Source organism: Microcaecilia unicolor, chromosome 7, assembly GCF_901765095.1.
Source record: "Microcaecilia unicolor chromosome 7, aMicUni1.1, whole genome shotgun sequence".
In the NCBI taxonomy this organism is placed as follows: domain Eukaryota; kingdom Metazoa; phylum Chordata; class Amphibia; order Gymnophiona; family Siphonopidae; genus Microcaecilia; species Microcaecilia unicolor.
In genome coordinates, this window is record NC_044037.1 from 132,591,638 (window position 1) to 132,607,527 (window position 15,890).

The 15,890-nt window shown below is 47.3% G+C and overlaps 1 protein-coding gene across 1 annotated transcript in view; it reads right to left on the reverse strand.

The window, feature by feature from the left end:
* Positions 1 to 15,890, reverse strand: part of LSS (lanosterol synthase) — a 968,970-nt gene that overhangs the window by 684,702 nt on the left and 268,378 nt on the right. The window contains exon 6 of the mRNA XM_030210819.1: positions 9,506 to 9,602. Coding sequence (XP_030066679.1) covers positions 9,506 to 9,602 — 97 coding nt within the window. The remainder of the gene's footprint in view (positions 1 to 9,505; positions 9,603 to 15,890) is intronic.

Here is a 15,890-nt window from a genome sequence, read left to right on the forward strand (position 1 = left end):
AGGAATAAGAGTAGGAGAGATGGCATTAAGAAGGTGGGTGGGAATGGGATCAGAGGAACAGGTGGTACATTTTGAGGAAGAAAGGAGAAGTGTAGTTTCCTCAATAGTAACTTCAGGAAAGGAGGAAAGGGAATGAGGGGAAGGAGAGGAATGAGGGGAAGGAGATCACTGTTATCAAGCGTCCCTCACACCGTTACCCCCCGAACCAGATCATGAGCCCCACTAATGATTAAGTCTAGTATTTTCCCTTCTCTCGTCGGCTCCTGAACCAGCTGTTCCATGAAGCCGTCCTTGATTTCATCAAGAAATTTCACCTCCCTTGCGTGTACCGATGTTTCATTCACCCAGTCTATATCCGGATAATTGAAGTCACCCATTAATATTACATTGCCCTTTTTATTTGCTTCCCTAATTTCCCTTGTCATTGCCGCGTCCGTCTGCTCGTCTTGGCCAGGCGGACGGTAGTACACTCCTATCACCATCCCTTTTCCCGTGGAATTTTAATCCACAAGGATTCCAGTCGGGGTTTTGTCTCCTGCAATATTTGCAGCCTATCTGAGTCAAGGTTCTCAAACAGCACTACTCAGATGTCTAACATTGTGCAGATCATCAAGTAACACTGGTCTATGTTAGGCATTCAAGAGTCTTTAAAAAAATTTTCCACGGTTTGCATTTTCAAGAGGGGCAAATTTGGGGGAGCGTTTGAATCCAAATAGAAACAAGATACAAGATAGTGGATTGGATGTGGTTGGCCATAAAATATGCAATCGATGTGTATACTGTAAATTTGCGATGCAGGTGCAATCGCTTAAAATTCCCCATTCTGATGATAAAGAAAGCGAATGCTACATACCTGTAGAAGGTATTCTCCGAGGACAGCAGGCTGATTGTTCTCACTGATGGGTGACGTCCACGGCAGCCCCTCCAATCGGAATCTTCACTAGCAAAGTCCTTTGCTAGCCCTCGCGCGCCCGCGCGCACCGCGCATGCGCGGCCGTCTTCCCGCCCGAAACCGGCTCGAGCCGGCCAGTCCAGTATGTAGCAAGACAAACTCTTAAGGGAAGACACAACTCCAAAGGGGAGGCGGGCGGGTTTGTGAGAACAATCAGCCTGCTGTCCTCGGAGAATACCTTCTACAGGTATGTAGCATTCGCTTTCTCCGAGGACAAGCAGGCTGCTTGTTCTCACTGATGGGGTATCCCTAGCCCCCAGGCTCACTCAAAACAACAACCATGGTCAATTGGGCCTCGCAACGGCGAGGACATAACAGAAATTGACCTAAAAAAATTTACCAACTAACTGAGAGTGTAGCCTGGAACAGAACAAACAGGGCCCTCGGGGGGTGGAGTTGGATCCTAAAGCCCAAACAGGTTCTGAAGAACTGACTGCCCGAACCGACTGTCGCGTCGGGTATCCTGCTGCAGGCAGTAATGGGATGTGAATGTGTGGACAGAAGCCCACGTCGCAGCTTTGCAAATTTCTTCAATGGAGGCTGACTTCAAGTGGGCTACCGACGCAGCCATGGCTCTAACATTATGAGCCGTGACATGACCCTCAAGAGCCAGCCCCGCCTGGGCGTAAGTGAAGGAAATGCAATCTGCTAGCCAATTGGAAATGGTGCGTTTCCCTACAGCCACTCCCCTCCTATTGGGATCAAAAGAAACAAACAATTGGGCGGACTGTCTGTGGGGCTGTGTCCGCTCCAGGTAGAAGGCCAATGCTCTCTTGCAGTCCAATGTGTGCAGCTGACGTTCAGCAGGGCAGGAATGAGGACGGGGAAAGAATGTTGGCAAGACAATTGACTGGTTCAGATGGAACTCCGACACGACCTTTGGCAGGAACTTAGGGTGAGTGCGGAGGACTACTCTGTTATGATGAAATTTGGTGTAAGGGGCCTGGGCTACCAGGGCCTGAAGCTCACTGACTCTACGAGCTGAAGTAACTGCCACCAAGAAAATGACCTTCCAGGTCAAGTACTTCAGATGGCAGGAATTCAGTGGCTCAAAAGGAGGTTTCATCAGCTGGGTGAGAACGACATTGAGATCCCATGACACTGTAGGAGGCTTGACAGGGGGCTTTGACAAAAGCAAACCTCTCATGAAGCGAACAACTAAAGGCTGTCCTGAGATCGGCTTACCTTCCACTTGGTAATGGTATGCACTGATTGCACTAAGATGAACCCTTACGGAGTTGGTCTTAAGACCAGACTCAGACAAGTGCAGAAGATATTCAAGCAGGGTCTGTGTAGGACAAGAGCGAGGATCTAGGGCCTTGCTGTCACACCAGACGGCAAACCTCCTCCAATGAAAGAAGTAACTTCTCTTAGTGGAGTCTTTCCTGGAAGCAAGCAAGATACGGGAGACACCCTCTGGCAGACCCAAAGAGGCAAAATCTACGCCCTCAACATCCAGGCCGTGAGAGCCAGGGACCGGAGGTTGGGATGCAGAAGAGCCCCTTCGTCCTGCGTGATGAGGGTCGGAAAACACTCCAATCTCCACGGTTCTTCGGAGGATAACTCCAGAAGAAGAGGGAACCAGATCTGACGCGGCCAAAAAGGAGCAATCAGGATCATGGTGCCTCGGTCTTGCTTGAGTTTCAACAAAGTCTTCCCCACCAGAGGAATGGGAGGATAAGCATACAGCAGGCCCTCCCCCCAATCGAGGAGGAAGGCATCCGACGCCAGTCTGCCGGTGGCCTGAAGCCTGGAACAGAACTGAGGGACTTTGTGGTTTGCTCGAGATGCGAAGAGATCCACCAAGGGGGTGCCCCACGCTTGGAAGATCTGGCGCACCACTCGGGAGCTGAGCGACCACTCGTGAGGTTGCATAATCCTGCTCAATCTGTCGGCCAGACTGTTGTTTACGCCTGCCAGATATGTGGCTTGGAGCACCATGCCGTACCGGCGAGCCCAGGTCCACATGCTGACGGCTTCCTGACACAGGGGGCGAGATCCGGTGCCCCCCTGCTTGTTTACATAGTACATGGCAACCTGGTTGTCTGTCTGAATTTGAATAATTTGGTGGGACAGCCGATCTCTGAAAGCCTTCAGAGCGTTCCAGATCGCTCGTAACTCCAGAAGATTGATCTGTAGATCGCGTTCTTGGAAGGACCAGCTTCCTTGGGTGTGAAGCCCATCGACATGAGCTCCCCATCCCAGGAGAGACGCATCCGTGGTCAGCACTTTTTGTGGCTGAGGAATTTGGAAGGGACGTCCCAGAGTCAAATTGGTCCAAATCGTCCACCAATACAGGGATTCGAGAAAACTCGTGGACAGGTGGATCACGTCCTCTAGACCTCCAGCGGCCTGATACCACTGGGAGGCTAGGGTCCATTGAGCAGATCTCATGTGAAGGCGGGCCATGGGAGTCACGTGAACTGTGGAGGCCATATGGCCCAGCAATCTCAACATCTGCCGAGCTGTGATCTGCTGGGACGCTCGCACCCGGGAGACGAGGGACAACAAGTTGTTGGCTCTCGTCTCTGGGAGATAGGCGCGAGCCGTCCGAGAATCCAGCAGGGCTCCTATGAATTCGAGGTTCTGCACTGGAAGAAGATGGGACTTTGGGTAATTTATCACAAACCCCAGTAGCTCCAGAAGGCGAATAGTCATCTGCATGGACTGCAGGGCTCCTGCCTCGGACGTGTTCTTTACCAGCCAATCGTCGAGATATGGGAACACGTGTACTCCCAGCCTGCGAAGTGCCGCTGCTACCACAGCTAGGCACTTTGTGAACACCCTGGGCACAGAGGCGAGCCCAAAGGGTAGCACACAGTACTGGAAGTGGCGTGTGCCCAACTGAAATCGCAGATACTGTCTGTGAGCTGGCAGTATCGGGATATGTGTGTAGGCATCCTTCAAGTCCAGAGAGCATAGCCAATCGTTTTGCTGAATCATGGGGAGAAGGGTGCCCAGGGAAAGCATCCTGAACTTTTCTTTTACGAGATATTTGTTCAGGGCCCTTAGGTCTAGGATGGGACGCATCCCCCCTGTTTTCTTTTCCACAAGGAAGTACCTGGAATAGAATCCCAGCCCTTCTTGCCCGGATGGCACGGGCTCGACCGCATTGGCGCTGAGAAGGGCGGAGAGTTCCCCTGCAAGTACCTGCTTGTGCTGGAAGCTGTAAGACTGAGCTCCCGGTGGACAATTTGGAGGTTTTGAGGTCAAATTGAGGGTGTACCCCTGCCGGACTATTTGCAGAACCCACTGATCGGAGGTTATGAGAGGCCACCTTCGGTGAAAAGCTTTCAACCTCCCTCCGACCGGCAGGTCGCCCGGCACGGACACTTGGATGTCGGCTATGCTCTGCTGGAGCCAGTCAAAAGCTCGCCCCTTGCTTTTGCTGGGGCGCCGCGGGGCCTTGCTGAGTCGCACGCTGCTGACGAGAGCGAGCGCGCTGGGGCTTAGCCTGGGCCGCAGGCTGTCGGGAAGGAGGATTGTACCTACGCTTGCCAGAAGAGTAGGGAACAGTCTTCCTTCCCCCGAAAAATCGTCTACCTGTAGAGGTAGAAGCTGAAGGCTGCCGGCGGGCGAATTTGTCGAATGCGGTGTCCCGCTGGTGGAGAGACTCTACCACCTGTTCGACTTTTTCGCCAAAAATGTTGTCCGCACGGCAAGGCGAGTCCGCAATCCGCTGCTGGATTCTATTCTCCAGGTCGGCGGCACGCAGCCATGAGAGCCTGCGCATCACCACACCTTGAGCAGCGGCCCTGGACGCAACATCAAAAGTGTCATAAACTCCTCTGGCCAGGAATTTTCTGCACGCCTTCAGCTGCCTGACCACCTCCTGACCTCGATGCACTCGATGCAAGGGCGGCCGAGGAAGATGGTCTGGACGCTGACGACGTCGATGCACTCGAAGATCCCGGTGCCGATGCCGACGAAGAGCCCGAGAACAAAACGTTCCACTGGGCTAGTCTCGCTACCTGAGTCCGCCTTTGAAGCAGGGAACACAGACTACAGTTCTGAGGGCGGTGCTCGGCCCCCAGACACTGAAGACACGACGAGTGTCGATCAGTGAGCGAGATAACCCGGGCGCACTGGGTGCACTTCTTGAAGCCGCTGGAAGGCTTCGATGTCATGGGCGGAAAAATCACGCCGGCGAAATCAAAGTCCGAAATGACGGAAAAAGAGCACCAAAACTTTAGAGGGAGAAAATCTCGACCGAGGCCGAAAAGAGGCCTACCCCGACGACGAAAGAAAACTTATCGGGGCCAAAAGCTGGAAATACGGGGAGGATTGAAACGAAACCCGGTGGAGGGGTTCCGGAGCACTTCCCGAGTACAAGGAAAGCTTTTATGAAGAAAAAACACGTTCAACAATATGGACGCGCGAGGTCGACTCTCCGGGGCTCGACACGGCGAAAAATACGACCGTACCGAGTGCGGACAAAAGAAGACTGGCCGGCTCGAGCCGGTTTCGGGCGGGAAGACGGCCGCGCATGCGCGGTGCGCGCGGGCGCGCGAGGGCTAGCAAAGGACTTTGCTAGTGAAGATTCCGATTGGAGGGGCTGCCGTGGACGTCACCCATCAGTGAGAACAATCAGCCTGCTTGTCCTCGGAGAATATATATTAAGGGAATATTCAGATTGTAATACAAGAAATTGCATTTATGGTATTCAATGTCCATGCGGGTTGTGGTACATTGGGCAAACTACTCAGAAAAGTAAAATACGTATATATCCCAACATCTGAGTAGATTGCATACAGGTCGTAAAGAAGCACCTATAGTATCCCACTGGCAAATGAAAGGACATGAAATACAGGATCTACGGTTTGTGGTACTGGGTCAGGTAAAAACTAATAGGGGAGGTAATATCCCTTTAATGCTGTTGCACAAAGAACAACGTTTAATTTTCAGGTGGAACACGGTTACACCTTATGGCCTAAACAAAGAAATTGAGTGGTTGAGCATTTAAAGACAAGTGTGTGGTAGAGCCTGAGTGGCTGAGCAATTTAGTGCTGGTGTTCAAATACTGGGTCCTGATTTAGCTAATGCGCAAGCGTGGGCGTCGTTTCTGACGGCCCTGTGGGCTACTGGTTTTTTCGAGTTCCCAACAACCAGCGATAGCCGGTGAGTTGAACGATATTTGTTTGTGATGGTAGTTTGAATGCTAAGACAAAAATTGAACACATTTTGTTGTTCATCTAGGACTTGACCCCTGAAAACGCTCTATTGAGCAAAACACGTGCGTATAGGGTCTTGATGCTTAAACGTACATCGCTATTATATCTAACCAGCCTAACTCTTGCTGAAGAGGACAATGGTATAAGAGAACTATTAAGTGGATCCTTGTACAAAATGGTCCCTTAATATTGATAAGAAGACTGTAAAAGAATCAAGATCGTTTTTCTCAAGTGGAGCAATTGGAGTTGTAACAGCTGTTTCTAATGGATTTTGATGATTGAGTGAAAAAATCTTCTTTGTCAAGAATTTGTTGGATACAACTCCCGGATGTTTGTCAGCTGACATGATGGCAGTTGATAATATGGACTAAAATGAAGAGATCCTAATTAGAAGTATGAACACTGCTCCTTGTGATAACGATCGTAGATTATATAGCCTTGAGTTATTTTTGTCAATGATATTAGATGTTTTGTAATGTTTTGTATTAGTTTTAAGGATGGATGAGTAAGTAGGTATGTATAAAATGTTTGACTGAGAATGTGATGAGTATGGAAGAGTGTTGGTTTTTATGATTTTTTTTGACATGTGGTGGACAACATTTGTGATTTATTAAATATAATATTTGAATAAAGAATTATAATTACATGATACGGTTGTTTAAGAAAGTGTGTATATATATATATATATATATATATATATATATATATTGTACATTTATACCCCACGTTTTTCCCACAATTTTGCAGGCTCAAAGTGGCTTACAATGCACTGAATGGCTATTGCCAGATCAGAGATGATATGGTTACAATCAAATTAGATAGAATAGTGGAAGCAGGGAAAGTAGTTAATAGGGAAAGGGTAAATGAGTCTAAAATGGTCAGTAGATATGCTGGTAGGAAGAACTGCAGGTCATAAGTTGAATCCGAGGACTAGGCTGAGTCTCTTCTGGCTGGAAGAGAGGCAAATGAATATGCTAATATGACCTGCCCCATCCTTTGCTGCTGGCGCTGGTGCTGACGTTCCCCTGCTGCCGGATCGCTGTTCAAAATGGCCGCCGATACTTACAAGGGCGGACTCCAAGACTTCAGCAGAAGTCTCGCAAGTCCGCCATTGGAAGTCTCGGCGGCCATTTTGAACAGCGATCCGGCAGCGGGGGAGTGTCAGCGTCAGCGCCAGCAGCGGGCAGGCAGGACCAGGGATCTTTCCTGCCTGCCCCTAAGAATTGGTTACACAACCTGGGTGGATGAAGGAGGGGCAGGTGAGAGAGCAGGGTCGTTGGACATGGGTGGCTAGAGGGGGGGCAGGGGGAGAGTAGGGTCGTTGGACATGGGTGGCTAGAGGGGGGGCAGAGGGAGAGGAGGGTCGCTGGACATGGGTGGCTGCAGGGGGGGCAGGGGAGAGGAGGGTCGCAGGACATGGGTGGATGCAGGGGGGGCAGGGGAGAGGAGGGTCGTTGGAAATGGGGGGCTGCAAGGGGGGCCAGGGGGAGAGGAGGGTCGTTATTTGATGCGCCGCTCCCTGCCACTTGCTCCGCGTGTTTCCCTACTCCTCCCCCTGCCTGGGAATCAGCTGTCAGTGACATCAGCCTGGGTGGCTGGAGGGGGGGCAGGGGGGGAGGAGGGTCGCTGGACATGGGTGGCTGGAGGGAGGGCGTGAGGGGGGTCCTGAGACCAGAGAAGTGGGGGTGGAAGGGGGGCCTCAAACCATAAAGGGAGGGGGGAAGGGGCACACACTCACTCTCTGTCTCTCACATACACTCTCTCTGACACACTCTCTGTCTATCACACTCTCCATCTCTCACACACACACTCTCTCTCTCTCTCTCTCTCTCAAACATACACTCCGAGGAAAACCTTGCTAGCGCCCATTTCATTTCTGACAGAAACAGGCCTTTTTTACAAGTCTTTAATAAATGGTAAACTCTGTCAAGCAGAGACTGTTTCTTATTGGGTCGATATTCAAAGCGATTAAACTGGCCAGAAATGGCTCCTGGCCGGTTAGACTGCTTGTTTAGGGCTAACTGGTAATTTTCAGTGGCACATATCCGGACAGTGCTGCTGAAAATGTCCAGTTAGATCCCATCTCAAAACTGGCTATTTTGGGGGGGTGTTCTGGGGATGAAGTCAGCACATGGCAAGTTAAGTGCTGATATGCAGCACTTAACTGGCTAAGGTAACCACATAAATATTATTATTATTTATTGCATTTGTATCCCACATTCCCCCACCTATTTGCAGGCTCAATGTGGCTTACATAGATTTGATAACATTGTCATATCAGGATATCAGACACAGTTAGTAATGTGTGGCGATTAGGAAGGGAGGAGAGAAGAAGGAGAGAGTGAGGTGACTTAGTGAGGTTATAGGTTCTCATTGTAGGCCTTGTTGAAGAATAGGATAGGACAGCCCAAAAGTAAGCCCTATCTTTATGCAGGGCCCCGTAGCTAGTTAAGTGGTGAATCAGCTATGCTTTAGCAGGCTCCACAAACCCAGAAATTCAATGCCAAAACCAAGACATGACCCGGCACTGAATTTCCGGCATTGTTCAGCAAAATGCTGAGTGCTACCAGTGGAATATCGACCCCTGTGTGTTTTTATACAGTGTTGCATATGTCTGGTAGGAGTACAGAAATGATAAGTAGTAGTACTACTATGTACTTGAATTTAGCCCATGCCTTTCCAATTGTGCTATAAGGCAAGTTACATTTTATAATACATACTGACAGGCAGGACATGTTTGTAGAAACAGTCTGCCCCATGCTCAAACCAGTGGTGTAGCCAGACCTCGGCAGGAGGGGGAGCCAGAGCCCGAGGTGGGGGGGCACTGTTTAGCCGCCGACCCCCCCCCCCGCATGCCCGCCTCATCAGGTACCTTGTTTGCTGACAGGGGTCCCCAAACCCCACCAGCTGAAAAGTCTTCTTCAGCGCCGGTCAACTCCGGCGCCTTCGTTGTGGGATCATCTGTTTCTGACGCCTTACATGCTGCACGGGGCTACATGCACGATGCAGGACGTAAGGCGTCAGAAACAGATGATCCCACAACGAAGGCGCCGGAGTCGACCGGTGCTAAAGAAGACTCTTCGGCTGACGGGGTCTGGAGACCCCCGCCAGCAAACAAGGTACCTGATGCGGCGGGGGGGGGGGGGGGGGGGGGTCAAATGTAGAGGGGGCCAGGGCGTAATCTGTGGGGGCCCATGCCCCCGTGGCCCCATGTAGCTACGCCCCTGGCTCGAACATTACATCATCCTTAACTCATGTTGCCTTGACATCTTGAAGGCTACTCAAATTTATTAAAGACCAAGAAAAGATGTTTCACCTGTACTCTGTGTAACTACATTTATTTATACTATATCATGAAGTGGGAGTAGATGTTTTTACCTACCACATCTCTGGGAAGAGTGTGTTCATGCCATCCCAGCTATATACATTCAGGACTGCCAACCAAAATTTACCCCAAGATGGAATGCCAAGTGCGCCACCTGAGGAGAAAAGAGGGATACAAAGAATAACACACCACTGTATGATTGCTATACCAAGGACCTTCAGATTAATACCCCTGCATATGGAACAATTAGATTTCATTCCTGGTCCCAAATGCTGCTCCCCATCCTGGAAGAAGTTGCGAATGCTAACGAGGCAGCATCTATCACCCCAGGTAAGGAGAAATATCAGCTATCACACAAAAGCAGTATCACTTTGATAACTGCAATATATTTTAAGACATCAGATACATTGAACAAACATAAAATGGAATACAATTTTATAGTTCATAGTAACATAGTTAAGTGACAGCAGATAAAGACCTGAATGGTCCATCCAGTCTGCCCAACAGTCACATTCATTATAAATTCAAGATTAAATCAACAATGAACGTGATATTATATACTTGATCATGGTTTTTCTTTAGTGTTTCTGGGACATGGACCATATAAGCCCTCCTGGCTCTGTTCTTATGTTCCAACTACTAGAGTTGCCGTCGAAGCTCTCTCCGACCCATCCTACAACCGAATTGCTGTATGCGGGACTCAGACCATACAAGTCAGCCTAGCTCTGGCCTTAGTTGATACTGCCAGAGTTACCATCTAAGCACCACTTGACATACAAACACATGTGCAACTCTAAGTTTTGTTTTTTTCTAATCCAATTAGAGATACTCTGTGTTCATCCCATGCCTTTTTGAATTCTGCCACAATTTATTTCTCCACTACCTCCCTCAGGAGAGCATTCCAGGCATCAACCAACCTCTTTGTGAAAAACAATTTTCTGACTGCATGCTAGCGATGGCCACATTGCAGCAAAAAAGTGGTGAGAAAGCACCGGACTGTGGGCCACATAGTGGAGCAACAGCAGGGATGATGACAGAGGACAGTCTGGTCTGCACACAAGAGGCAGAGGAGGAAGTGGGTGAGCAGATTGCATCCCAGAGCAGACTTGGAACACCCCAGTTTGATCCACAGGCTTGGATGGGGGAAATACTGTTGGAGATTGCCTCAGTCAAGACACACATTAAAGAGGCAGTGCAGGAGCTGAAAGCAGACTTGGTGGGCATGGGAGCCCGGATCCACCAGGTACAGGAGTGTGTTGATGGCTGCGAGAACACAATGGCAGTAGCGAAGAAAGCAGTGGAGAAGCTACAGGGGGGATTTTCAAGAGCTTATGAGCAAGGTCAAGGACCTGGAGAACTGCAATAGACGGAATAAATTGCAGATCCGGGGCCTCCCTGAGTCCGTGTACTTTAAGGACTCCCTTAAAACAGTACAGGATTTATATTGCTGGTTGGTGGGGAATGGAGTCGTGGCGCACTGGCATAGAGCGCCCTGCCTCATCCAGCCCTAGGTGGAGATTAGACAGTGCTTGGTGGGTTTCTGTTGGCAGGGGCAGAGGGCCCCCACTGTGGACAGTGCCGTGAAGAGTTGCAGGGAGGTGGACCAGGACCTGTATGTCCATGAAGACCTGTGTGAATCTTATAGGTCTTCTGGAAGGGAGACTGTTTTCTGACATTGACTTTTCAGTAGGGGTTCATGAGGGGAATGGGTGTTGGTCTGTTTATAGGGTGTGTATGATGTGAGTGGTGGGATGGATATGTTGGGGAGTGGGAGGGGTGGTATGTGTGAGATGGGGAGGCGTAGGGTGGTCTGACGAGTTTGTTATTTTTGTCTGTGTGCGCTCTCTGGGAATGTCACTTCATTGTATGGAGGAGTAGGAGAGAGGTGGATTCCCGCTCAGGGAGGAGGTGAGGTTTGTTGGGTGGGGAATGGGTGGTGAGTGGAGGGGGCAGGGGTTGATTGTTGATTTGGTGTTGAATGAGTTGAACTTTGGAAGACTATGGTGGCCCTATCTTTTAGACATATTAATACACGGGGCCTTAATTCCCCTGCTAAATGTCAGGAGATGAGAAGGTTGAAAGGGCAAATTTGTTTAGTACAAGAAACTCATCTGAAATGGTGTTATGAACGTCTGCTTCGGACCGTCTATTACTCAGTGAGACTTTGGGAATCTAACACCCTTAAATCAAGGAAGAGGGGTGGGGATACTATTTCAAAAGAGTTAAATTGGTAAGTAGGGTGAAGAGGGGCAATTTTTATTGGTTGTAGTAGTCCTTAATGGACGTACATATACAGTGGTTAATATGTACACCCCTAATGCGAGCCAAGGGGAGTACTTAGTTTGGTGTCTAGCGGAAATTTTGCAGTACCAGGAAAGAGGGTTAGTTGGGGGGGGGGGGGGGATTTCAATCTAACTTTGGCTCCTCAATTGGATAATACTGAGGGTATGATTGGGTATGGGATCGGCAACAGTTTCATCACTTTTTGAGGGCACTTAATTTGGCAGATGTATGACGAGAGACTCGGAGGGACTACACATTTTTTTCAGCAGTGCATCAAGCTATTCAAGGATTGATTTTCTTTTTGTAGACAGGTCACTTTTTTCCTTGCATAGGCAGTCAGGGATCAGTCTGATTGTGTAGTCTGGTCATACCCCAGTGTGGGTATAGGTATGGGAGACTCAGGGCGATTGGGGTGTATTATACTGGATTGTAGGGCACATGAAGCGTTTCTTGTTGAAGTACCTTGAATTTAATGATGTGGGCTTTGGGAGGACTTGAAAGCTACAATGAGAAGTCATATTACTGCATTAGCCTCTCAGAGAAAACAGAGGCAGAGAGAGGAGAGAGACTTGCATTGCCTGGTTTATCAGTTGGTCGGGGAGCATACGTGGAGGACGGGGGATAGGACTCTGTTGGCGCAGTTGGGGGAGGCTTTGTGTTCTCGAGACTGTTTAAATGCTCCTCTTTTAGACCCCTTCTGGGCTCTTCCACATGGGGGACTAAACATCTTAAGTTCATCCAAAAGGTTTACAGTTTCCCTCCAAACCCGGGGGGGTCTGTTTTGAGGAGGCATCATAAGCCGCAATTCAAACCTGATCCCCATGACCACTGCTTTCTGTCTTTCTGGATCTAGGTGTATCCTGGGCCATTTGTGTTCCCACATATACATATATTTCTAATCTACTCTTTCTGGTTCAGTCTGTGTAGTCTATTTGTGTATAGCAGATAATAAGGAAAGACCACATATAATACAGTATGTAGAAATAAAGACAAAGATAGTTTTCAGGAATAAGATCTTGTTTATTCTTACCAAGATAAAGTCTTCAGTTTAATACATACATCTAGGTTCAAATGCACAGAGCTCTGCCGTCGGTCAAGTGCTGAAGAAGCTTCTAACTTTTCTGTCTGAATGTTAACTCTTTTATAGGCACAGATCTTAATAGAGGCTTATGGCAGTACCTATTTTTTTCATCTTATTGGCCAATATCTCTGTACCAATTTTTTTCCTCTTTTCCGGCAGATGCTCATTTGTACTTTTTGTACCAACTTCTTTCCTGTTCTAGTTATTTTGTAAGATTTCTTTTCCGGCCAGGTGTCCATCTGTACCCAACTGTCTTTTCCGGTAAACATCTCTTGCTTTTGCTATTTCTAAACCTCGCATCCTTTCCGTCACCCTGAACATCTTGTCTTTATCTTTTATAGAAACATCCAGTTTCACAATCTATTTTTATATAATCTTATGACCTGTGTGCCATGTTATAGAAATACAAGCTAGATTTTACAAACCATTTTTATCTATTTTTCTATCATCATATATGCTATATTCAATTTGTAATTTGTTTCAGGTTTTATTAAGACTTCATCATATAGCCCTGCGTTTGCAGGTTCTCAACTGTTATGCCATTAGTGGGTTATCAGGCCTAGTCGAGGCTCCTTTGCTGACCTAAGTCCTGTAACCTGGCTTACCACCATTCCAGTGGATACTCAAGCTCCAATCCATATTAACATTCCCCTCTTCACCCTATCCCATAGGGTGACACCAGGGTTAAGTACCATGGTACCATCCATTCCAGAAGGTATCCTTATAAAACTGTTGTTCTGCGGAGTCTATTCTAAAACCTGATATGGTCAAATTACTGAGATTCAGATCATAACATAGGCACTACTTCAGTCATTTCTGTTATACCAATACTTTTGCTCAACCTATTAGTATGCAGGTTCTATTCTTACTCTTATATAGGTGTGTATATATATTCATAACAATCAATCATTCCTTTGGTTATATACTGATTATAGGTTATATATAGAGTTTTGCATTGATTATATAGTTATATTTGATTATATACTTATATTTCTTTGTTTTTATTGCATTATTTCATAAAGCTTAACGTTCTATATTGTATCCCTGTGTGCTGTATGTGATTATACAGTTGCAGACATTTCTACCATGTCTCTAGCATTTGCATAGCGATTGGTCCGTCTCAGAGGGAGATAGTCCAATGTGTTATCTCCTGTGGTGTTGGGGAGGAGATTTTCGTATAGAACATATTGTCCTGCTGTGGTCCTTTTTGTTATTGCGGTTTCGATTAAGCGTTCTACTAAGCCTCTAGCACAAGGGATTATGCAACATCCTACTAGTACAAAAATTGCTACCACTATGATTATGGTCGTGGCTGCTGAAATGATAAATGTTTTCCATTTACCAAAAGCTCTATCCATCCAACCTGTCCAGGATGTATCAACGCCAGAGTTTTCTGCCAATTCTTGTGACAGTGAGGTTAAGCCTTCCAAAGCTCTGGTGATCGATCCATCTGGAGCAGTATTGTTGGGGATAAAGGTGCAACACTGTGTACCTATCTTTTGGCACACCCCGCCATCTGCTACTAGAAGTTGGTCAAGCACTAATCTATTTTCCAACGTCATCCTGCTGGTGGCGTCTAATTGTGTTGCAATTCCTTGAACTGCATCTCTAGTGTAGTTCACAAATCTCTGCTGATTGTAATATATATTTATTTATTTATATTTATTTATTTGTTGCTTATATCCCACATTTTCCCACTCGTGCAGGCTCAATGTGGCTTACAGTAAATTAAATAAAAAAAAAAGTACAAACTTAAAGGTAATACAAGCATCTAACAGATATATATATATATATATATATATCAATATATATAGTTGATCCGGTCTAAATTCTTATTTATAGTAGCCCACCAAAAGAAAGCTGATTCAAATCCTGCAGCTATTTGGTTTCTGGCTTTGAACTCATCAGGAACCCCTCTTGGAACTCCAATTGCATCTATATAGACCCGATCATCAAAAGATCCAGGCATTGCATTCCTCTTCACTCGTGAGGAAGAGCTGCTATGAGGAGGGAGCAAAGATGCTATTACAATTGGAATTACCAATTTGACTAGGGCACATCTGCCTGTCCAACTCCTGTGGAGTGTATGGTGGATAGTATGAGTTCCACAATACCACCATATGTCTGCTCTAGCCTGCGAAAAATCTGTGAGATTTAGATTTCGTAGAGTCCCTTTTTCTAGGGTTGTGTTACAATTGGTCAAATTTCCTAGAAACCGTGTATTCCTCACCCCATATCGTTCCAGACATGTATGATATCTGGTAGCAGGATCTGGAATCCTAAATGCGGGTGGGACCCTCATCCGAGGGGGTAAGTAGGGGTGGTGCTCGTCAAGATGCTGACAAGACTGATTGATTTCTTCTTTTACCTGCAATAACTCTAACATACACCAAAACCCATCTGGATCACTGCGGAGATCTAAAGGGAAAGGAACTACTGTTGGTTCTGCTCTTGCATGGGAACAAAAATAACAATTAGAGACATTCAAACTCTTTGTAGTATAATGCGCCCATTCCAGCCATAGGTTTGTCTCCCCAAATCCTGTTTCTAGTGCCACTAAATCTTTGGAATTATTAATCGGCACAATCTGGTAAGGAATCTTTAACTCTGGGATCTTCGTCGGCATCAAAGGATTCTTTTCTGGTTGGGCTGGGGGTGGAACAATCTTGAATTTTCCAATGGGATCTCTACCTGTGGCATCAATTCCTAAGGAATAAGTTCTGTATGTAACAACCGTTACTCCTCTGAAAGTGATAGCCACTTGATTACACTTGGTCATTGGACAAAGGCCATTCACTCGCAATTTCATAATGGAAATGCTCTTTTTGAGATCTGGAATCTCACTACCTGAGTATGGAACCCATGAACCTGTATACCACCATACTTGTGCCCAACTTCCGCAATTGGAGAAGGGACACAGGTATACCTCAAAAGCTGACAAATATTGCTGTACAGGATGTTCCCCACACATTGTGTAAGCACACACATCAAGGGTTATTGTGGTTGTGTCCTTAGTAGTGGGTAATGTTATTTCGTAAGTGGTCGTAAACTGTTGCAGAAAACTTTCTAGATGCTGTG